This window comes from Poecilia reticulata, chromosome 13, assembly GCF_904066995.2.
Source record: "Poecilia reticulata chromosome 13, P_reticulata-male-v2, whole genome shotgun sequence".
Classification (NCBI taxonomy): domain Eukaryota; kingdom Metazoa; phylum Chordata; class Actinopteri; order Cyprinodontiformes; family Poeciliidae; genus Poecilia; species Poecilia reticulata.
Genome location: NC_088842.1, coordinates 13704999 through 13730399, shown reverse-complemented (window position 1 = coordinate 13730399; position 25401 = coordinate 13704999). Strand labels below are relative to the sequence as shown.

The following is a 25401-nucleotide window of genomic DNA, read 5'->3' as shown; positions in this document are numbered from 1 at the left end:
TGAATTTCCACAATCACAGCAAACTGGGAGGACTGATTGATATAATTTGGCACCTGGAATATTGAGGCCCACACATGAAGCTATGGCGGGCCTCATTTGGACCCCGGGCCTTGAGTTTCACACATGTGACCTAAGAAAGCCCAGAAACTCACATTGAATCATTAAGTTTGCAGTAATTCCACACACTGAGCATAAAATCTGAGTCAGATTTTAGGGGCGTCTATTGTGGGGTTTTAGAAAACAAAGCGGACACACACATTACAGGTCCAGAAGTACTTTATTTGTTTAATGGTAAATGACCTGATGAACTTGTACCACACATTCAGTCATTCAGCCATCATTCACACACTGATGGTGGTAAAATTAGACCAATGAAAAACATTTTAAATACAAAAATCTAATAAAAGGTATGTTCAACGTCGTCTTAGACGATTCTTTTAATCTGACAAACGAGCCTCATTCTAATTTCACAAAAAAGAGGCTCATCTTATTTTTGTTCCCGCTTTCTTCAGCAGGGGGCAGTGTTGTGCCACTGCTCGTCAACTGGACCACAGAATGAAAAAAGAGCCAGTCATCATGACGTCTGTCTGGTAGCAACGCGTCTATTTCTGCTTTTACTGATTAAATCTGCTCAGTTGTGTTTTAAATAAAGTCCCTCAGATAGTAGGTGAAGACTTCGCTTGTTAAATGCAGATTAATGTGGTTATTTTAAGTACTGTCAATGAATTTGACATCAAAATGTCCGTTTTTCAAGAAAAGTTTTATATTCAACAAGAAGACATGATTGTATAATATTTACAATCAGATAATTATAGAAAATCATTTTTGAATAAATTATTGATAAGCAACAGGGTTAAATGTCAAATAGCTGCAATTATGTACACATTATTGACTAAATTAGGTTTTTAGTAATATACACTGCTCAAAAAAATAAAGGGAACACTTAAACACTTAAGTGAACACTTAAGTGTACCCTTTATTTTTTTGAGCAGTATATTTTTCTAGTATCTAACATAGACACTAAGATGACCTCCGTGACCCTCTCTAAATGTAGGAAAGCCCACACAACACAGAGACTTACTCTGAAAATATGTAAATACATGATGGAGCTTTAAAATATTTGCACATCAGCAGCAGGCGTGAATAAGTTGCTTCAGCTGCTGGGCTCAGGTTGATTTCCTCCAGTTGATAAATCAGGATGTTTACTGTCACGCTCGCCTCATGTGACTGGATGCTTAAACCCCGTTTAACCTCAAGAATATTTTACCCAGAAGCACCAAAATCAGCGCAGAGTTTGGAAAGAAGAACTGAAACATCCTTCAGTGTTATTTACTGATATGTTGTTCAGAACCACCAGCTTTAAACCACTTAACTACACTTGGCCTTGAACGCTGGTGTTCCAGGAGTTTTGATCATGTGTTTGACCAAGGCTGTATGTATAATTTTGACTGTGTGCTGTTTAATTAAAATTCACAACAAAGTGAAACCTACATTTTAAAAACAACTACTTGTTTTTAAAATGTATTGAATTATGGCCATAATGAATGACGGGACATATGATTTTACATAATTCACAGGAATATTTTCTCTGATTTGATGTGATATTATAGATGAACTGGAAGTCAGCATAAACTCTGAGTCAAACTGGTTTTTATGAAGTTAACTCAGGATGCAAATCAAGTCAAGTTTTTCCAAATAATATGTTTCAGCAACCAGGATGTTCAAAATGTTTTGTACCATAGAAAATACAGAAGCAAATAATGGAACAAGCAATAAAAATTACATTTTGTCAAATGCCATCATCGTCACCCAAATAATATAAGTTGATCAAAGTTCAACTTTGATCAACTCAGGTTTTCAGCATCTTTGCAGTTTTCTGGAAGTTTGTTTCAGATTAACGGAAAGCATGTGATAAACAGAAAGAACTCATAAACATTAAGGGAAAAAAAAACATCCTGATGAATGCGATAAAGATTTCCCACAAAGTTCCCAGCCAGAAACCCTGAGGTCAAAGGGCAGAGGCTGAATCCCTGAAGTATAAAGCTCTCTCTAGTTGTTTGCTGCTTCCTGCTGTTGTAACACTAAACTTCCTGTTAACGCTGCTGAGGCCGAAGTAAAGCCACTTGGCTGCTTTGATCACTAACAAAGTGTCTGCTGAGAGAGAGACAGAGAGACAGAGAGAGAGAGAGAGAGAGAGAGAGAGAGACTACCAAAAGAACAGATTAATGATTGGACAGCAGCAAAAATAATCACATCACTAGGATTTACATACAAACATCCCAATCTGCCAAATCTTCTCCGTCAATAATTGGATTCCTCAGCAGTCTGAGGAATCCAATTGTTTTGCGGTGTTATGGATGCGTCTGAAGGGAGCCAGAATGCATAAAACCACAAAGCTTTGATGAATTGTCATGTCTATGAAAAATGACCATCAGTGCCTCCTCTTTCTCCTCTTCCTCCTCCTCCGACTGTATTCCTGCGGTTCCACATTCACATTCTTGCACGGAGGATTCCCATTATCTCTGCAGACGGGAGACATGAAAGCTGAGCTATCTATGGACTCAAGTGTTTCTCTGTCCTCAGTATCAGATGTGTTCACAAGTAAAAGGATTCTGTGATCTCATTTGCCAGCAGAAATACTTCTCACTGCATCCGAGCTGCGAAAGCTGTGTGGTCCTTGAATCAAGAAGTTTAAGAAACGGTGAGGTCACAGAGAGGATCATCCAGGGGTGAAAGTAGGGAAGGGTGGCGGGGGGGGTACGGTCTGTACTGCGTACCCCCGCTAAATCTTTTAGGGGAGAGAGAGGAGCGGCTGTCTGCTGTAAAAAATCAATGGATTCACCGTGCAGCCGTGAGTGCACCGATTAATCAGCCGTGAGTGATTAGTTTTTCAAGAACAACTAATCGTGTTAAAACACGATTAAGTCGTGTTTTAACACAACTTAATCAGTTAATAAATAACTTTTTCCCCATTTCATATTGTTTCTGAACTCTTCGTGCTTTGCTAGAGCAGGGCGCAATATGTCGATCGTGGAAGGTTTTGAGTCGATCTCGGCATTAGGTGACAAACTGAACGCCGCCAGGACGCTGAGAGCAGCACGTCCTCCTCTGACTCCTTATCAAAACGTTTGTAACTTCATTAAAGAACAACAACAACAAAAACCAACAAAACGTGTCCAAATTAATGACCCAACAACAATAATAATCTCAGTAATTATTGTTTCAACAAGTTGTTGCGCAATTCTGTGCGTTTCGTTTCCATTACCAAAATAACGAGCAGAGCAGGAGTTTAAAATGAACTAATCAACCACCGCTGTGTTCAGGGAGGCTTATTAAATATCGCAAAATAAATATCAAGCCTGAAAACCTAATATTGTAACGGACTGAATGTTATGTCTTGTTATATGTTATATCTCTGGTCGGCCTGTGGAGCGCAGGAGGTTGCCATGGCAACGGGTGTGCTTAAATGACAGAGAGAAGGAGAGTAAACAGGTGCGAGTGGTTTAGAGTTGATCACCTGTTCAGGTTGTTTTACCTTTCTTTACCTTTGTCTTGGTGCATCACAGCGGCTGTAGTTTCTGAACGTTCAGTAAACGACAAACTTGTACTAATTACCTCATTAGTCTGTGAGTGCACGTCATTTACACCAAACATCAAACACGGTAAATATGTTTCATTAAGTATTTAACAAACAAATGGCTTCTGCAATAATTATATGAAATTAAATTAATTGTCTAATATCAAAAAGTAGTTTGGTGCTCTCTGGCATCTTGCTTTGAGCTCAGAGTCTGAGAGGTTTTTCCTTTATCAAATTTTTTTTTGCCTCTTATTTAGTGAAAATATTGATGTTGAGATTTTCTCCAAAATGATGACCTTTTTCAACCTTTATAGCTCCACCCTTGAAAATGAGGCTCTAACATTCACAAATGACATTGAAATAAAATCCAGTCCAACATCTGGTTTGAGGTGATTCCTCTGGAACCTGTTGGAGGAAAAATATCCCAACTTCAGAAGATGAGCTTTTAACCTAACAGAGCTCTGTGGTTTCTCCTATTAGTCTGAGAGTCAGTGTGAGGAGGCGCCATGTTAGGAAGAGAAGTGGAAGCTGCAGGATCTTCAGAACAAACAGGTCATGATGCTGGGCTACTGATTATCCTTCTGTCTGGACACAGGATCAATATAACCAGATTGGTTATTTGCCAGACATGGAAAACTGGGATGACTCCATGCCATGATGTTCAGAGTTCAGAGTTTAGGTCTCATGGCATCTCAAGATGTTAACATTGCAGCCAGTGGGCTGAGGGACATAAAGCTTTATTTTGTAGCAATTCCCAGCTTTTATCGCTTCGTAAAAAAAATTAATCAGCACAGAAACACAGAAACTCCAAAGCACACAAAGTTTATATATATATATATATATATATATATATATATATATATATATATATATATATATATATATATATATATATATATATATATATGTCATAGTACCCCCAAGAATTTAAAACTACTTTCACCCCTGGGATCATCACTACATGACGCTGTTTCTTTCAGTTGAGAAGAATGATCGTGATTCTGACTAAATCCTGGGCATCAAAAGTTTCACCAGAAAGTTCTCTTTCTTATTCTGCAACTTTTAGAGCGGAATGAAACATATCTTTTTTCATTTTTGGCTTTTAAATGAACAAAAAGACCTTTTTTTTTTAAATGAAGCATTGGGTCAAATTAACACCATTTCTTTTTGACAAAGTGGACTCAGAGCAACATCAGTACATGAAAATATTAATTATTCTTTAATTTACGGCACCATTGACCTGCAGCATCTTCTTTGCGCTATTCAGTTGTGATGCGAGTCTTTCAGCTGCTGTAACTGCATTACTAATTAACTGGTAAGTTTCTGCACAGTTAGTATTAATGACCCAAAATCAGCCACTGAGTAGATTGAAATGCTGCTGGGGTGTTGGCCACATTAAAGCGCATCTTTTATTACACTCACATTAGCCTGTTAGCCCCATGAGATCCCCATGAGGAGGAATGAACAAACCACTGAGGTGTTCTGGGTGTCCGATCAGGAAGCCTCCTTTTGGACGTGTTCAGGGTAGAGGATATCCTGCAGAATGTGGTAAACCAACACAAAGTAGCTCGTAATTGTGAAAAAGGGGGCACTACCGGTACACGTTGCTTTAAACAACTAAATATCTGAAAAGTGTGGATTCAGCCCCTCTGATAACCTTGCATCCTTTTCCTTTTCTACTTCACATGTATGGCTTAAGAATAGACAACAAGGTTAGTCTTTCTTGTGCAAAGTTTTCAAAGCTATTCCCCTTTAGCATTGGAGTAATCAGGGAGTTGAATACGATGGCACACCCGTCTTCAAGAGGATTCATTTGCGAAAAACTGTATGTATTCCTTTCCTTCCAAGCCACAGCTGTATGCCACTTTCTATTAGTCCATGGCGTGAGATCCCATTGAAATATATTACAGTTTGTAGTTTTTATGTGACAAAAAGTGTAAAAAGTCTAAGAGGTTTTGAGATTAGCTTTAAAAGGTAGCACATCTTCTGGACTGAGACCACAGTAGGGGGAGCAGGAGGGAGCTAAACACTAACAGTCGCCCTTAAAGCTATTTGTTGATGCATCAACCTTCCAGGCTGCTCAGGTCTTCTGGTTCTGGTTCTGGTTCCGGTCTGCTCTGCGTTTAAAAGCAGCAATAGGTTAATCACTTGTTGAAATCCTTTACTTTTCTGTCCCGAGTGTGGAGCTGTAAGCATTTCGATTAGGCTGATAAAAAAAAAAGAAAGATAAAACACAGTTCACTCACTGATTCTTGTTTTATTGTGAAGTTGCCAGTTACACGGCAGCCGTCATGTTATAAAAAAAATCCCACAATACATTCACATTTTCCAATCACATCATCTCACACGGTTCATACAGCTAAATACTTCGGGAGAAGCAACAGATAACAGTCGAGTGAGCTGCTTTCAGTTCACTTTAACAAGGAATGCCATTGGTGTTTAGGAAGTACCTGAGAGGAGCAGCTTAGGATGACAACATTTTCATTAACTATAAACTTACAGACCTTTTAAAAAGAAGGGAGAAATCAGGCTGATGCGCTATGCAGCTATTACTGTGAAGTCAAATTTTCTCTTTGCAAAGCAAGACAAAGAGGGAAAAAAAAAGCAAACTGGCCATGTTTCAGGCCTGCTCCCACCACACCCACAATCAATAACACTGCAACATCTGGAGTCCAAAATAACCGCCTGTAAACTTTAAACAGATCAATATGAACATTTTAGGATTATTCACCATTTTAAAGCACCAAAAGCAAGTGAAACAGTAAAGCCTTATTGGTTTACGGTCCTTTTTCTTTCTTTTTTTAAACATCACAAATCTGCTTTATCACATTATTAGGAGAAAGCAGAAACCATTTATGGATTATCTGGTAATAATACACCTCAAAAGGAAGACTGGGGAAAAGCCCCAACAATAGTCAGAACAACAAGAAATAAAGTCTGAGGATAAACAAGACGGTAGAAAAATGCAACGCAAATAAAAATGTCGAAGGCTGCAGTTGCAGGCCGTACGCAGTAAAGCACAGTGTTCCTCTAGTTTCTCACAGCTTGGCACGTCGATGGCCTGACATTTTAAGACATAAACAGTTGTAAAGAGTTTTTAGCTTCAACTGAATACAATCCCTACAAACACCTGAGACACAGCGATGCAAGAGTGAAAGATTTTACTAAAAAGAGGTCTTGGTAACAAAAAAAAAAAAAAAAGAGGAAAACAAATATCCAGTGATGTGTTGGGAATATTCACTGCATGAGATATCCATAGATGTAGTAGCCAGTCAGCATGTATCCGCTATTTTCCCTAATGCCAAGCTGTTTTAATGCACATACAAAAACTCTAGGCAGCTTAATTTTATTTTGCTTGGTGTAATAACTCTGTAATCTAGTGAGCGAGCTTCTTTCAATCAGCAGATGGAGCTGCATCTCAGTCGAACCTTTTACAGACCTTCGATTGCTTGTGCACATAGTAGGTCATATGTAAAATGAACAAAGTTCATCAGATTGAAAGCACTTATCCCACAGTAGGGTCAGAAAAAAAGCCTCTCCATGGTGAAGCAAAACAGTTGTAGTTTTTTTGGGAGAAGAGCCTGAAAGAACTATTGAATTAGTGTGAGAACTCCATTAACAATCCTATGTAAAGAGAAGTATACATAATGACAGCATGTATAGTTTTTTGTAGTATATAGTTTATGAAATATTTTGGGGAACATTTGAACACCTTCCACAAACATCAACCGAAACAAAACTTACAATGAACATGTGTTTTATTACGTTTTGTTCAAAAACATTTGTGGGTCATCTTTAAAAATAAAGCTTATTTATAACTTCACTGACTGAAGAAAACCACAAAACTTGAAATAGTGGTGTTATTGTTGGGCTTCAAGGAAAAAAAAAAAAGAAACTGCTCTGTGTGGTGGTGAATACTTTAAGGCGGTTGAGGCTCATCGCTACATGGATTCCCTTTCCTCCCCCTCAGAGGTAAACGTCCATGGTGTTGAGGATCATCTGGCGGCACAGAGGACAGTTCTGCTGGTAAATGGGCTGCCTCAGGAGGATGTTGGTGCAGTCCCTACACAAGCAGAGGTGTCTGCACGGCAGCAGCACCACTGTCTTGGTACAGTCCTGACAAATAACACACTTTTTTCTCTCCTCCTGCTCTTTTAACAGAGTAAGCAGGCTTTCGGCGGGCAGGAGTTTGCCGTCTTTGCCTAAAGATGAAGATGGTGATGTCCTTAGTGATCCATCTGAACTCGACGAAGGCAAATCCTGCAGTTCCTGGTGGGCTCCGTCTCCCGCTCTTCCATCTGGTGGGTCCCGCCGCTCCTCCCTGGTGTCGCCGTCTCCTCTCCCTCTGTTGGCGTTGTCGATTTGGAGCACTGTCCGCAGCACCAGACGCAGAATAGACAGCTGCTGCCAAAAAATCCTCTCCCGCAGGTAGACGTGTCGAAACCTTCTCTGTAGGTGCTGCATGTTGCGGTGTAGAGAACGTGGAGTGTGCCACAGGACCGTGAAGCGCAGCCACAGAGTCTCATACAGTCTCCGCAGAGCACGGAAGGAGTTCATGTACACCAAAATGTGCACAGCTGCTTGTCGGCTCAGTCTGGGGTTCAGGTAGGCGGTGGTCATCAGAGCAATGGTGATGGTAAGCAGGAGGCCGTAGATGTTCAGGATGAAGATGGAGATGAACATGTGGACAAGGGAGGCAATAAAATCCAGAAGCAGTTTACAGGGAGACCACAGAAATGCTGACGTCCCGACCAGGCTGCTGTACAGGAAAGTGAAGAAGGTCAGGGTGAGCTCCAGCGCCTTCTGCAGTGGACTGGACACCGTCTGCCACACACCCACAGCTGCCAAGTAGATGTTCTGGGTGGCGATGAGGGCAAAGTTCACCACCGTGTTTGTGAAGTAAACCACCAGGCTGACAGCGATGCCACAGCCCTCCAAGACTGACACCAAACCCCTGCACAGGTGCTCCTTCCCCCGCAGCAGGACGTGCATGGACAGGTAGCCCACCATCTTCAGACTCTCCAGGAGCCCCTCGAGGGCCAATAGTGCGCTGCCCAGCAGGGTGACTGCCCCGTGGGCCAGGCTCGATGTCGTTTCTGCCATGTGCATGGTGGAGAACAGGAGGAGGTTCCCCATCTGAAGCAGAAGGTTAGTGATCAGGGTGGGCAGGTTGGTGATGAAGGCGACGATCGCCAGGAGAGTCTTGACCACTGTGTGTACGATCAGAAAGTTTAGGTCCAACAGTAACCCGGCAACATCCAGGCATCTCCCCACAGTGGATATCACAAAATTCACCACCCCCATGGTGATTTTAACCGGTTACCTCTCCGTGTTCAGAGGTGGTCTCCATGTGCATTCTGGCTGAATATCAGTAATATCAACGTTACATCTTGTACGGTCCTTTACTTCTCTGCTAGCGTCGTTCGCCCCGGTACTACAGTACACCATTTCACTCCATGAAACAAAAATCCGTCTTTTTTGGCGTGTTATCCAAGTCTTCTGCTGGCTGAAAGGACGCGACACCATTACAAACACACGCGTTTACAGAAGCGGATGTTTGGTTTCAAACCGTTGACACTTCCGTTTGTTTTCCTGGTTTCGTTTTAGCTTTGTGGTCCTAATGCGATCCAGAAAGGCTTTCTCGGTTGAACGGTAAGGTCTTAGAATATGTAGAAGCTGGAAACTGGTCGAATAAAACCGGATAAAATTAGAAAATAAACCTCACAGCAATATTTAAGGCGTTTGTCGTCGTTATCAACACCGCCATACTTGTTTTGGTCAGGTCAGCTGACCTCGCTTCTGGGCATGGGAATTTCGACTCTCTTCCGGGATCTGCACCATTCGACTCAGCCCAGTAAAAAGAATCGATTCTTCAGTATTTTACTGCGTTTGAAACTGGGGTTTCTTGAAAACAACAAAGAAGAAAACGACGAAGCAGAAAACAATTCCTTAACCTTTCATTCAGATTATTCTGATTAATTGTTTTCACTTTAGTAGTTGTAATGGTGAGACAAAACCAACAGCGACTGGATGGTAGAAACTAACATGAAACAGAAGTTAAGAGAAACACAATAGTATTAGAACCATTTTAAGCTGTTGGTGTTACTGCATTTTGTCAGCACAAGAGGGAGTAAAACGCTACCTATTACTGTTTCACACCTATTTAATCCAGGTGGTGTTCAGGTACGGAGACCGAGAACAACTGCTAAACTTTTTTGCAATTGAATCTGTTACTTAGGGAGTAGCAGGTTTCGATTGGACAAAGCAACTTTTTATATAATACATTTACGTCAAAGCCATTTAAAGCTGATTAGAAAAACTAAATTCTTCACAATTAGCATCTGAATGCAAAGAGCCTGAAGGATGGTTGCATCATGTCAGAAATACAATATATTTCACTGTTAATAAAATAATAATTATTCGTATATATTACTTTTTAATAAAAATATATTGTGATAATATAGGCGAGTAGGCCTGTAGTATATAGGCCATGCAGACATGCAGATGTCTAAGATTGAAATTGATATAAAATACAGCAGCCTTTCATGACAGGAAAAATGGAACAATTTGTGACTGAAATTGTTCCAAACTGACAAAGTTTACATTTTGTCATTGTAAACTTGACATTATGTAAAGGGAATTGTGACTCATTGTGTAAAGTTTACATAAAGTAAGGGATACGCTTTACATTATGTAAAGCTTACCTTTACATAAAACCCTTTAGAAAAACCATTGTGCAGAACAATAACCATAGCTAATGCAACTTTATTATGTATTTAATTATAAAACTGCCATTAATGTCCCATTACCTACTTAGGTAGATGACAACTAATTGAATCTGACAACATAATTCTACCACTGACATTTTTTATTAATCAAACATACTAAAGAACTCTAGAGGAATAAACTTGGGGAGCTTTGTGAGATAATGAGTTGAGTTCACATTGATTCTATGACTAAGAAGAACATGAATATATTGTCCCATTACATCAGCAACTCTTGCGACAATGCAACAGAAAAACTTTTACAATCCAGAACAATATGAAACTGTACTTCCTTCCTTGTCCCAGCCTCAGCTTCTCCTTCTTACAGCGGGAAACCGATACCATCATGGGAAATTCCGTTCTGGACCTTTGCAGAGATGACAAACAGCAATTGTTTTAAATTCCTAATAGTGCCAATGGGGATGCATAGGAGGAGTGCATGAAGCTATTAAAGGTGTGGATGCATTTTTTTGTCTCTCGCTAAGAGCTTTAAGACCTGCTCCTTTTATGGCATCTGTCGTTATGGTCAGCCAGCAGGCCAGCAGTCAGCTTCCTCTGTTTGTTTTCTGCTCAACCAAACCCTTCCTCTCTAAAACGATGAGTTCAAAGGTTGTGTTGTCTTAAACCGAATTTGTGGCGTTAAACTTTCAATTCTTGATGATGACTAACATTAAAAGACAGTTTGATCAATTGAAGAAAAAAAAAAAAAAAAAGCACAATTTTTCTTGTTTTGAATCCGCACCGTGACCATTTAAAGGCTTTCATTTTCTGTCGAAAACTTTAAAAAACATTGCGTGAAAACCAACATAGGATGAAAAGGAGACAGTTGGACAAAGCCAAGGATATTTGGATGAGTAATTTACTGCATTTGGACTTTGATATCCTCTGAGACACTTCCACTCCCTGAGGAGAGCATCCTCCTCTTTGTCTGCTTCTCAGCTTCCTGCAAGAGACTCAAAGCTGCACTGAATCAGTCATAGTAACAGTCCAGCTGGCAGCAAGTCAAGTAACGTTTAGATTTGATCCAGAAGACCTGAGCGGTCTGAGAGGTGGATACAATAAAAACAGGTCTTCAGTGTATTTCGAAGATAATCCGTTCAGTAATTTATAAACGAACAGAAATATTTTAAAGCCTAGTCTCTGAGATACAGGGAGCCAGAGGAAGGACTGTGAAGACAGGTCTGCAGTAATCAACGTGGCTAAAGATGACATCAAATATTTGGACTTATAAGCTCTGATATTTTTCACATTTGGTCATGTTACAACTACAAACTTCAACAAATTTCATTAGGATATTAAGTAATATATATCATCACATACTAATGCATAATGGTGAAGTAAAAAAAAAAACATAATACATGTACAGGTATGTGTGTGTGTGTGTGTCACCCCCAAGTAAAATAATAACCATGCATGGTTTTAAAGTTTATTTACAATCTGAAAAGTGTGGTGTGTGTTTGAATTTACTCATCCTGAAAGAGCAAAATGTAGAAATGCTCTCTGGAAGATCACACAAGTCGCAAGTTTTTATTTTTATTTTTTGCTGAATTTAAATGTTTTTCCTGCATTTAACTCCATCAGTCTCTTCATCAACACTACAACACTTCTCTGTCCCTGCTAAAGAAAAGTATTACCACATCATGATGCTGCCACCACTTTGTTTCACCCTTGGGAAATTATCCTTAGGGAGAAGCGCAACTTTAGTTTTATGAAGCAGTTCTTGCACAGGCTGCTTTCTCCATAGTTTGAAAAATCCGTGGCTTTTGCCATCGCATTAGGCTGGTCTTCTGTTCCCAGATGTTGCAGTTTATTTTGGGATGTGATGATGTTTTTGGCTGCTGATCAGTACACCAGTTTCACATAAACTTACATCTAGAATATGTTCAGAGTCAGCGTGAGCGGGTTTTGGCTGACTCTGAGGGGGGGAAAAAAAAAAAAAACCACAAACTCCACTCCGTAGAAATCAGTGGAGTGCAGACTGGTCAAGACCCAGATGGCGACCCTGAATTCCTCTCAAATTTCCCCATCTCTACTGCACACTCAGAAGCAGTGACTGAAAGAAGACGGAGAGTAAAAGGTGAAGTTAAGGAAGCAGTGATGGCTTCCTTAACTTCAGAGAGGAGAGGACTAAGAATGTCGGGGGTCCAGCAGTGTGACATTCCTGCCTTCTCGGGACTTTGTTTGAGCATCTGCAGGATGTTCAACAGTTTGCAGGCAGCAGCAGCTTCCTGCTCCATGACGCATAACGCAGCATCTGCAAAGCAGCGGCAAGTTGTTTTATTAAAAACATTTGTTTGAAGTGTCTTGCTGTCACTCACAAACCTCTGACGTCTTTATAAGTTTCTTATTCTTGAGACAATAGCCAACGTGGCCTCTTATTAGAACCGATGACAATGTTGTTTATTTTTCTGAACTGAAACATGATTATTAGGTACGTTTCAGATGCTTTAGAGGTTATACAAATAACTACGTTTTATTGTGTTGTTTGTAATGTTATATTTCTGTCTTATTCATAAAGCTGCAGTATGTAACTTTTATGAAAAAATTAGTTAATGTGTGAAAGGATTGGTCTCCTTCACCTCCTTCCTGAGGTATTATTGGCGTCTGAAGAAATACACGGCTCTTGACCAAAAACAACCACTCACAGCCAGGAGGAAGGTCTTAGTGCTGTCAATCATCCCTGTGTATTCCCAGTTCAGTGTGCTAATGGTGGTGAAACAACTTACTGTTACTGGAAAACCGTTTACAGCCGTGATCGGTGGCCATGGTAACCAGTCTGGGAGAAGACAGAGGAGCTTGATTTTTTCAGAGATTATGTGTCTCATACCACAGTGACAGTTTTAACACATATGTTAAAAAAGTTTTTTCAAAAAGTTACATACTGCAGCTTCAACGTAGACAAAGGTGTCCCGCAGGGATCTGTTCTGGAGTTACTCTTATTTTTATTTATTTACATCTGAACTATTAGAAGAAACAAAACTTCATCCATGGAAAGGGTTTGAATCTCCAACATGCCGATCGCTTCACATTTATCTTGTCTTTTTCCAAACTAAAGTATTTAATCTCGTACGTTGTCATTTTATGTTCTGTTTAATGCCAAACTATACTCAGAATGACACATGGGAGAAACACATCAGTGGGTTAATTTATTGTGATTAATGCCATTACAACATGTAATCACCATGGAGAGGCAATGCGAAATTCTCTGCCGCTGCGGTTGTCACAGTGTCTCTTTGTCCCACTCCCCGCTGTGGTGACGGAGTTTAGCAGAAATTCAGATTTCTCTCCCACTCCGCCCTCAATCAACTGGTGCCCTCTCAAAGCCCCCACGTCTACTGGAGCGACTCGTACAATGGCCGTCTCTCATCCTGGACCCCCAAAACAAGTTGCTCTTGGGTCTGGGCTGAGTGGCTCGGAAAGAATGACTTCTTTTCCTCCCCTTCCTTCCTTTAGTCTTTCCTTAGCCTGTGAGCGCAGCACTGTGAACTCCGGTGAGATAAACAAGAAGATTTATCATCATTCTCCGAGGAGCAGTAGGGACGCTGAAATGAGGAGTTGATGTTTCAGGAGGACAAGGGTCAGGAGCACAGACAAGTGTTAATTTACACATTTTATTTTTTGACATAAGTCCTGTGACAGTACTAACAAACCACCATTACAAACAATGACCTAGATTTTGTTTCCGTTATTCAAAATAATTATTTTCAAGTTTTCAGTCTGGCTAAAAAAAAAGAAGGGGGTTTTGACTCAGTTGCTCATATCTATGCTAAAGCAAAAAGTTGAGGTTTCTGTTAATGTCAGCTGGTTTGATAATGTTCCTTTAACAGGTTCCATCCATCCATCCATCCATCCATCCATCCATCCATCCATCCATCCATCCATCCATCCATCCATCCATCCATCCATCCATCCATCCATCCATCCATCCATCCATCCATCCATCCATCCATCCATTTTCTTTACTCCCTTGTCCCTCAGTGGGGTCAGGAGGGCTGCTGGTGCCCACCTCCAGCTAACGTTCTGGGCTAGAGGCGGGGTCACCCTGGACAGGTCACCAGTCTGTCACATGGCAACAGAAACACAGAGGACAAACAACCATGCACACACACACACACACACACACACACACACACACACACACACACACACACACACACACACACACACACACACACACACACACACACACACACACACACACACACCTAGGGGCAATTTATAGAAACCAATTAACCTGATAGTCATGTTTTTGGACTGTGGGAAGAAACCGGAGTACCCGGAGAAAACCCAACATGCACAGGGAGAACATGCAAACTCCATGCAGAAAGACCGGGGCCGGGAATCGAACCCAGAACCTTCTTGCTGCAAGGCAACAGCTGTGCAGCCCTGGCACTCAGGTTATGAAAGCACAAATAATTATTCTAGGTACTTTAATGGAGCTCCACAGGGATTGGCTCTGGGACCGCTCTCATTTCATTTTACAACAAGTATAACATGTAAAATTTTAGTTTTATACTCACAAAGCTGTGAGTATAAAACTATCTGGTTCTTCACTAGACTCAGAGTGTAATTGTACCATATAGACTGATTTTAATACAGCAGTAACACAGCTTTTGGTATTCTCTAATATACAAAATAAAAATGCTTAAATATTCAGGGGCATGTGATTAGGTTAATGTTTCAAAACAAATACTGTTCTGATGGATTATTTATCTTCAGCAGTAAATAAAAAGGTAAGATAGAACTTGACTTTTAAGAATTTAATCTTGCCTTTATTTGATGCTTTAATAACTCTGTTTATGTCTACGATGGATTACGCTGCAAATCCTTCATATAATTTAGCATATAGAGGCAAAGGTTCACCATGAACCACAAAAGTTAGATTTGTCAGTGTGGTTTCTTCACGTCTTTTCTTGGTTCCTCCCTCTTTAGAGAACTGTATGTTATTGAACTTGGTGGAAAAATTTGTTCCTAGGACCAAATAAAAATCTTTTACTTCAGCACAAAAAGGCTTTCAGTTATCCTGAACCATCCGAACCCAACCAGGCTCAATGTTTCCTTGTTCAGGTTTTGTGCTTTTAGCTTGTTTTTTAGCAATTAATTGCATTGGTTAAAAAAAAGTGAACAGACCAAGTGTTTAATCCCAAATAATTCCCAGTTATCCGCAAAAGTTCACAGAGTTAAACCTAAACATGAGTTCATAAATCACACCTTGAATTTGTTTATTTCATTATTAACACAAACTAGATATTGGTCTGGAAAGCATATGAATGTTTTTCCTCTTGTGAGTACGTAGGTTTACGAATGCCACTGTAAATGGCTCACAGCTCTGCGGTCCTTGGGAACTTTGTGGGGGAGTGGACAGCGCTCGCTTCCTCTGCCTCATTCCCAAACCCAGCGGTCCTTGGGTATTCCCAAAAGTCCTGTCCAGGATGTCATATTTAAAAAGGTTGAAAAGGGGACATTCTTCAAATTTGCTCATGTGGAATTTTGAGTGGAAAAAAAAATCCCCCCTTATGTCTGATTATTTACTCTCCTTCAGCCACGCCCAGCTGCTGTTTTAAAGACTCAGTCTTCATTTACAGATTAGGTGGCAGAACAATGTGGCTGTTTTAGGAACTGTGAGTTTTCCTCAGTGGATTGCAAACTATAACAATTTTCCCTACCAAGGAGGAAATGTAGCTTACATCCTCTGTATTTTAACGTATGGTTCTTTTAGCAGCAATGAACAATTTTTGTTGGAAAGATGTTTATGTTCTCTAGAAATGTGTTTGTTTGAATGATGCAACCTTCTTTTTTTTTAGCTAATGTAAAAAAACATTTTTTTATTGATTTTATGTAATAATCAAATTTTCTAACAATGAATTTAGCATTTTACATTACATGAATCTGTAACCTATACTGATTAAAATGAACAGAAACAAGCTGTATTGAAATGTGTCAGTTTATTGAAAACATGAGTTTTACATTTGTTTTACCTTAGCGGTTCTCAACGTGGGCGGTACCGCCCCCCAGGGGGCGTTCAGAGGACGGCAGGGGGCGCTGGCGGACATTTTTACAAAGGGGGGGCGCTGGGGTGGCTTTGGGGGACGTCGAAGGGAAGCTTTACACCTTAAATCCACAACAATACCAGTTTAGACTTTGAGCAATTTGGTAAAAAGGTATTGTGTAACAATAAATCATGTTTAGCTGCAGCTGTATCGATGGCAGCTCTTCTTCTATTCAGTGTTTGTAGCTTCATGGCGCAGCTCCGCTCCGCATCAGTTCAGCGTTACACCGGCTGATGACGCTGCTGGGATTCACTTTGTCTGGTATTTATGTAGGCTACATATGTTTAGGCAGTTCTGTGATCATGTCAAAGCAGCCATTTATATTAAAAATTTTTTTATTTCCGTTTGAAGGCTGCCCACTTCCATGGAAGGACAACAAAAAATCGCTCTTATAAACATATAATTACTAAAATCACGACTTTGTATCCCTCTGAAAAATGAAGCCATTTAAATCAAGAAATCCCTCCATGGGTGACACCACAATAGAGAGCGTTCAGTTTATAGCGTTAACACCGGTGCTGTAAGTGGTCCGGTATGAAACGGGGTGACAGAACAACACAGCACTTTTAAATTTCAGTCATCAGAATGTAAAAATTGTTTCCGTTGTTTTAAAAGGTTTATTTCAGTCTGCCTTTTCTCCATCGATACGTTTCCCGACCGCCCTGCAATTTAGGCAGTTAAAAAAAACCCCAAAAAAACCCGCCGCGCATTGCGCAAAACTCTGAAACATGAGAAGCGGGCAAAACGGCGCTCCGTTCTTCGCTCCGTTTTGCCCGCTTCATCTATAGATGTGAATTATGGCATAAAAACAGAGAATCCGACGGTGAACAGTGAAAAATCAACACATGATGTGAAACACATGACGATTAGGCGGCGCAGCAGGTGATGAGTGAAAATTACTGGTGGTCAATAAATGATCAAATAAATAGCAACAGGAAAGAAACTAAAGTGGACATAGCAATAAACCAAGAGAGGATAATACTAATCAAATGAAACTAAATGGAAATGAATGAAGAACAAAATGCAAGAATAAACAAACTAAAGTAAATACAGAGGAATAAACTTGTATGGCAAGACCTTTCGATCCATAATTAATACAGAGGACTGTATGGCAAGAATAAACAGACACTATTTCCAGATAAAAGGTAAAATAATATTGTTGAAGTGCCATGGGCAGGGGCGCAACTACACATTATTCAGGTGGATGCGAAAACATAAATCGGCGCCCCCCACGAAGGAGCGTAGAAACATATACGCTCCCCTCCCCCCCCCCCCCCCCCCCCTCCTCCAGACGCCGATACGTTTAGGGCAAAACTCGCTACATTTACCCCGTTATGTGCGCGAGGTGAAGGAGCGTAAGGCGCGCTGAAGTGTACGGGAAAACATAATCGGTGCGCCGATTCAAAACATCTACAATAATGATAGTAACATTAATAATAAAATAATTGTCAGTGCAAGTAGTCTACAAATTCTTTGGTAGACTAAAAGGTTGAGAAACACTGTTTTAGCTGAAATACTGAGATTTTATTTTAAGGTAGACAGATTCAGACAATACACATTCCAGATGTGTTTCATATGATAAAAAAAAGAGGAAAATGTCAAAAAGCACCACAGTGTTGAACCTATGATGCTCTGAAACATGTCGGCCTGCAGGGTTTGGTGAACTCTGACACAAAATAACATGTCATATAGAAATTTGATGGCCGCCACCAATAAACTGAAAAGTGGATCATGGATTGTTGAAACCAGATATTTACATACACAGTAATAAAAGGTCAGGTTTGTCAGGTGGCCTACAAACCGACTTGGTTACATCAACATCTGGACTTTGACTTGGCCGTAATGCGCTTTGACTTAAACTACTGTCTTCCAGGTTTATGGCTGTTTTCCTCCTGGAAGGTGAACCACTGCCCCAGTTTCAAGTCTTCACATGCTCTAATGGGTCTTTATCCAGGATTTATTTTCTTTTCAAAGCTAAATTTACATAGGATCTTATTTTAATCTTTCTATTGTGCAAACTGATTGGCACACCTTCACCAAGTGCTTCCTCGCCAGCAGGCGATGCAATAAAACCAAGCTCAGCCAGTCAATGATTACATGCAATTCAAAATCAAAGACCTGGTCCTGAGTGTTTTTATGATTGACCACCACTCCCACACATCCAGACCTCCAGAGGCTTTCCAAACCCTCTCAGCAGGACTGAGGTTTCCTGTTGGTGAAAGTAAAGAAAGATAACCAAGACTTTGCCCTTTCATTAAGGAAACGTTTGTTTTTCAGAAACAACAAAGGTGTGGCAAAACAGGCAGCAACTTGCTCGCATCATTTGTGTTTCCTCTCAGGCACCCGCCCTCCTCTCTGCTTGTCTTGCCCTCTCTCTCCCCCATTTGTTCCTCCTTCTTTCTCTCCGCTGCAAAAGATATCTAACTTTCCTGCTCGATAAGCACTGGGATGAAAGCATGAGTCGGTTTAATTATCTCTAGAAAGTAGACACGGTGCAGCTACAGGAGACTTATAAAGGAGCATCAGAGGCGGTGTAGCAGTAGATGAGCCTGTCAGAGTGTCTGAGAGCCTTCATCCCTTTCCTTTTGCAGTGTTCCTGTCTCCCTCCCTCTCTCTGCATCATCTGCCTCCTCACGCTGCTCCTCTCTCTCTCTCTCTCTCTCTCTGCTGTGTGTACCGAAGCAGTTCTCCAAGTGAGGAGCAGACTTCCTCTAAACACACCTCAGCACACACATCTCTGCCTCCGACCGACCACCATGGCCGTACGGGACGCTGCCTCTCCTCTGCTGCTGGGCCTGCTGTGCCTCCTTCACACCTGGGGAGGTGAGTGAGTCGCTGCTGCTGGGTTTCAGGAAGGACTGGGCTGCTTCAGTCAGGACTGCCTTGCAGGATTTCTACACAGACACGCCGCAAAGTGAAAGAAAGCGAGAAGATCATTTGTGCATGATTTGTAATGAAGTTAAGATGAACTCTGTTACTATTATCTTAGCCACTGAAGGAAGGTGTTTATCTGCAAGAACAACTTTTCTGTTCTGCTCCTGTTCTTGTTTAACTTTAATTGTTTCATCCACAATCTCAGGAATCCTTTGCGCTCTTCTATTCCAGATTGAAGTGAACAAATTTTCCTGTTAATTTCAATGCATTCCCTTTGCACAGAAGTCATGTTGATACAATTCTGCTGCTTATATATCATCATGATATATATCATTATATTGTCCAATGGAGGACATGAACAAGAGTCCAACTTGTTCACTTGTTGCATGTGAAGTTGGGAAGCTGCTCTGCAATACTGATCAAGTTTCCATACTATCTGTTGCTTACTATCTGAAGTTCTGCTGGACTGCGTGTATTTTTAGCCGGCAGCAGCAGCAGCAGCGCCCGCAGAGGTGCAGAATGAGGGAGATCTCTGTCTGCTCTCTGTCACTGTCCCAGCAGTGATCAAGTGGCTCCGGGCTTCCCGGGCAGCACAGAATAGCTCCACTATGTTCCTTCCACTCTGAAACGCACGTCTGAACTTTATGTGGCGCTGCTCAGGCTCGGAGAGAGAGAGGGTGGGGTGGGGGTGGGGGGGGGGGTTGACATGCTGTGAAATCTGCTCTCATGTGTAGGAGTGCAGTGCCTTTTCTTTTAATAGAAAGTCCTGAGATGTTTATAATTTTATGCATTCTTAAGCATAAGATTTACTGTTGGTTCTTTCTTCAAACAGTGCAGGCTTTCCTGTCTTCCCCTTTGACTCTCCTCACACCGTTACCATTTCCATATCCCTGTTTGTCACCAACCCCACAAACTTTCCTCCTCCTCCTCCACTTCCTCCTCCTCATCCTTGATGTATTGTGCTGAACCTCTGTTTGAGTTCAGGCTATTGTCTGTGATCTCTTCGTGTTCTCGCTCCCGTTAGCAGGCCCGCTTCCTGGTCTTGTCCTTTGGTGACTTTCTGGCATCCTGAAGTCATTCATCACAAATACATAAATCCACGCAGCCATTCATTCTGTCGTCCTAATCAGTTTTGTGATCTCATGTGATTGCAGATACAGAGTGTGAAGCTGTAAGCACATTTTGAATGTTTTCCCTTTTTTTTTTCTTTGCTGCATTTTATGTAAAGAAAGAGAAAAAAAATCACTAAATGTTTTGTGTTTAACAAATGAGGTGTTTAACAAATGAAGTGTCAAGCAAGCAGAAGTTCAACCTCCGATTGCAATGTATTTTATCCAGATTATATGTGGCAGACCAGCACAAAGTAGTCTATAGTTCTGAGGATGAAGGATATATTTTTTGGGCAAATCTTAAAAAATGTTTCACAAATAAAATCTAAGATGCCCTGAATCAGTAACCACCACAGTGCACAGCGATAAAACTGGTTTGCAGCGAGAAGGTCCTGGCCTGCAGGAGTCTTTCTGTTTGCATGTTTTCTCAGTTTATGGGTCAGTTCCCCACAGGCCCTCTGGTTCCTCCCCAAAACACGACTGTTAGGTTAATTGTTCGCTCTAATTGCCCTGAGATTTGCATGCATGGTTGCTTGTCTGGAGGTAAACAGACCTTACCTGTTTCAGGTTGTTCCCTGCCTCTTGCCAAACGCCTGCTAGAGGTAGGCACCAGAGCCGAGGAACTCTGCAGCTCCTCCAGAGTTACTGGCAACTCTTCCAGCTTGAACCTCTCTATTTCTGCGGCGATTCGAAGGACGTTTGAAGTTCTAGTTCTGCGTTTGTCTGTCTTTATGATGCTGTTTGCTCACTTACATAAGAAAGTCTGAGGCTTTAAGACGGATCCAGGCTGAGAATAAACGATGGATGGATTCTGTTTCATCAGCCAATGAAAGCACTTTCAGTGAAAAGTGACAGGGGTAGTAGAAATGTTTGCCAGAAAATAAGTAGAATAAGTCTTATTTTTCTTCAAGAAATGCATTAAAGTTTTCAGTTGTATTGTATAAAATTGTAAAAAATAAATAAAATAAAGTGCAGTAATTTACTATCTTTTATCTTTTAAAAAGGGAAATCCAGACTAATAAATCTCAAAAAGATTTAAGTAAAGACTTGGTCTGATAAAAACACATGCACGCACGCACGCACGCACGCACACATGCACACATGCACACACACTCTTCTCCTGATACTGCAGTCTTAACATGAGTGTGTCCCTGCCAAAAAATGCAACCTTTCATCAGGGCCCAAGCTGCTAGACTTCAGCTCCGATCGCTGATAAGTAATGAGTTAACTTCCTGTGACATCAGCTCATCAAGTCGGGCTAAAGAGCATCCACATTAGACCCGAACGGTTTAAAGGTCATTGCTGCGAGCTGGGAAAAAAAAAAAAAAAAAGTGGCGCTGTGCCTCAGTTTCATGAGCCCAGTAGAAGAAGAGAGCTGATCAGGCACAATAAATGCCCTTGTTGCGTCACGACCACAGCATAGAAACATTACAGCTCGGTAATCTGGCCCGGCATCAGCAGATCCGAATTCCTTTGAAATGAAAGTCTCTAAATTCAGACTTCTCTTCTGGCACACTTCTACAGTCACATTAGGCCATTTCTTGTCTCTTCGGAGGATTTGTGAGCATAGTTTGTTTGAGTTATGTTTATAGAAACTACGACGTGACACATAACTTTGGGAGCGCCACGTAAATCTAATCCGTGTATTCCTCAGGCCTTTTTCAACCAACACATTTAAAAACTACCATAAAACCAAACCCCAGTGTGTGGGGAAAGTGTGTCCTGCTTCTGAAGTAAAAGTCTGGAGCATTTCATATTGTGTTTGTGTCCCCGTGCAAACACAGCATTTGTTTGATGTAGGCCATCACATCATGTTATCAATCCGGAGTTGTCCAAAGTTGTCTTTGTGAGTTTACGCTTGTTGGGATTAGTGAAACATTATCCAGACCTCTTGTGACTCCTGGAAAGGAAACAGCAGACAGAGCTTGAGAGTCATCTGGAAACAGCGGAAAGTGGTTCTTGTTTGGAAAATGTTTGGGATTTCTGAGTTTGCTTTTCATGTAAATGACCGTTTCCTTTGAGAACAGCTTCTTCTACAGCACCCCAAATACGCCCTCCTTGCAACTTCACCTGCATTGATACTTCAATCTTATGTAGCTCTCTAAAATTGTAATGAAGCTTAAATACTGTTTCTCGCTTCCATGACAAGATGCGCCGATCAAGCGTTTCCTTGTTAATTTAGTTCTGTTTACTTTGAGATCTGATCAGCCAGATCCAGTTATGACAAACTAATTTCATGTTTTTAAATGAGTTCATCTCACAACAGAGAAAAATTGTTCTAGGATTGAGATAGTTGATTAAAATCTAAAGGAAATTAACAAATTTATGCATCAAGGAAACACCTCAAATGTGTTTCTTTAAGGCGTTTGCTTAGATTCACTGCTTGAGCTCACAGGTGCCTTTTAACCCCTATTTGGTTTATTAGTTTGACCTTGGAGACTTAATCAACAAACAACTGCAAATGATCAGGCAATGAGTAGAAAATTCCTGGAAATTGATGGTAAAATGACCCACATTCAGAGAAAACACTAAAGTCTGGCTGCTTAAAGGCAAAAATATTAAACATTTTTAACTTGAACTAAAACACAGCTGTCTTACTTTTACTGAAAACCAGATAAATGTTATGTGATTTAAACTCAAAACTGGGAACGAATCGACTCTATTTTCTTTAGGAAAAGCTAAATAAAAGAGAGCATTTGATGTGAGTGACTTTCAGACTTCTCTGCAACTCCCAGTGTGTTTCAGGATGTCCCATAAATAATTCAGATGTTTAAAGCTGAACTTACAGACAATGTTGCTTGACGCTATTGTCTCGTTTGACCTTCCGGGAGCGTTTGTCTCTGGAAAAGGTTTCATGATTCCAGGTTATCCGCGGCGCCGCTTGGCCATGTGGGCTCAGCTGTTGCTCCTCGGCTAAGTTTGCATCAAATGTTGGCTCCAAAGCGTTACAGTGAGATCATGGTCTTATTTCTGCAGTGTTCCCTCCCAACGCCAGGCAGAGACAGAGAGATTCACAAATGCTTTGTTTTTAAGTGATATCTGTGCAGCTGGTGTTTGGGTGCAGCGCATCACTTCCCTGCTAAACCAGAATAATGGCTGTGCACTTGGGACCAGGAATTGTTGAAACAAAGCGTTTCCTTTCCCTGTTTGATCTTTCTCTCAATGCGAATAACATCCATTATCTCCATTACCTGGGTCAATACAGCAGTGCAAGGGATCGAGAGGGCTTGTTGCCGCTTGAGAAAGCTCTCAGGGCCTCGCGCTGCTGTCGTAGAGGCCATTTTGTGCGCGCGCGCTAAGTAGCAGCCGATGATTGTTTGTACATTGTTGCTCCAGTAAAAGAATCAGCCTGCAGACACATCCTCACATCAACAGCTTTTGTTGCAGCAGTGAGTGGCTTAACTCGTGTTTACATAAAAAAAATTACAAAAGGAAGGAAACAGGAAGTAAAGTTTTAGTTTAGTTCACTCTCCCTTATCAGAGGGTTAACCACAGCCTTGTCTTTTAAAACTCGCAGGGACCCAGGGATTAAGTCGAGTCCTCGTCACGTTTTAGTTTTTCATAATGATAATTTTATAATTTACAAAGGTTAATGGTTTGGAGGAAAGTTGGAACGTAACACTTCTCCTCTCGTCTTATCACATTTTACAGTTTGAAGGCTGCATGCGCCGTGCACACATAGGAGCTGTCCCTCTTGATTGAAACTGAAACAAATATATATATATATATATATATATATATATATATATATATATATATATATATATTTTTTTTTTTTTTTTTTTTTTTTTTTGTGCATATAATTTAGTTTAGCCATCACATAAAACTGAACGAATGAATTAAATGAAATGAACAAATCTCAAAAGGGTTTAAGTAGAGTAATATTCACCTCAGGACAAATAGTTTATTAATCCCTAGAGGGGAATTTCACATTTTAGTACAGCCTGTCAAAATAACAAAAATCAAACAAACACATTGGACGTGGGTAGACAGGTGCCGGAGGCTGCAGCTCTGCTTTTTCTATTTGGATCCAAAAGGTCCTGACTGTGAGTTTTTCTGGAAGGACAATAACAAATAAAATCAAATTACATTTTATTAATAGGCATCTCTTTGCCACTCATTTCTTCAATTTTTTTCACCTTCTGTAAAGTCTTTCATCCCGATGCTAGTGACGTCCAAGAAACAAACGGCCTCGATTGCAACAAGACGTTTCATCTCAGAGCGATTATTTGCCAAATCCATTTTTATGGATCAGGTTTTAGCTCATCTCAGCTAGCAGAGAATCTGAGGAGCCAAACTTTCCTCTGACTCCCAGAGGCGTTGACGTCCTCTCTTCAGACACACAGCTGGGCACACCTGCTGCTTCCCCTCCCCACGCTCAAACACAAACAAAACACACAAAGAGAACATATGTCCGCCTCGCTCTGCCACTAGTTAGCTACATGTTGCCTTTTGTTGTCCCACGGTGGCTGAATTTGAGCAGATTCTTTGTTGTTGCTCATTGTGATTATTAATGACTCCGTCTTCAGTTTGTCTTTCAAAGTAAACATTTCTCTGTTCTGGAGGACCAAAACCGACATAATAGGAAATAAAAGAATAAATATATAAATAAAAGAATACATATATATTCGACATATATAAATAAAAGAATAAATATATAAATAAAAGAATGTATATCGGACATAATAAGAAATAAAAGAATACATTTATAAATAAAAGATTAAATATATATCCGACATATAGAAATAAAAGAATAAATATATAAATATCTATTTTTCTTGACGGAAACTCATGTGTAAGGAAAAGGAAAAACTAAATTTATATATTTATGCTTTTATTTCTTGTCAAAATATATATTTATTATTTTATTTATATATTTATTCTTTTATTTCTTATTATGTCGGATATATATTTATTCTTTTATTTATATATTTCTTCTTTTATTTCTTATTATGTCGGTTTTGGTCCTCCATACTTTTTTTGGTAACGTTCAAAATCTGACTAAGAACCATCTGGATTTCATTCAG

The 25401-nt window shown here is 40.5% G+C and overlaps 2 protein-coding genes across 4 annotated transcripts in view; one reads left to right on the top strand and one right to left on the bottom strand.

Moving 5' to 3' along the window:
* Positions 1–5814: 5814 nt before the first annotated feature.
* rnf26 (ring finger protein 26) lies at positions 5815–9406 on the bottom strand. Its single transcript, XM_008425640.3, has one exon. It carries the CDS (start codon positions 8879–8881, stop codon positions 7544–7546), a length of 1338 nt encoding a protein of 445 aa, XP_008423862.1. The 5' UTR covers positions 8882–9406; the 3' UTR covers positions 5815–7543.
* Positions 9407–18845: 9439 nt separating this feature from the next.
* The window catches only part of mcamb (melanoma cell adhesion molecule b), a 45090-nt gene continuing 38534 nt past the window's right edge, over positions 18846–25401 (top strand). For all 3 annotated transcript variants that reach the window (XM_008425643.3, XM_008425642.3, XM_008425641.3), the window contains exon 1: positions 18846–19214. In XM_008425643.3, the coding sequence (XP_008423865.2) occupies positions 18935–19214 (280 nt within the window). In that variant the 5' untranslated portion in view covers positions 18846–18934. The remainder of the gene's footprint in view (positions 19215–25401) is intronic.

What these genes read in the sequence shown, in the direction of transcription:
- rnf26 (XM_008425640.3), bottom strand. Translation starts at nt 8,881, where the DNA reads ATGGGGGTGGTGAATTTTGTGATATCCACTGTGGGGAGATGCCTGGAT.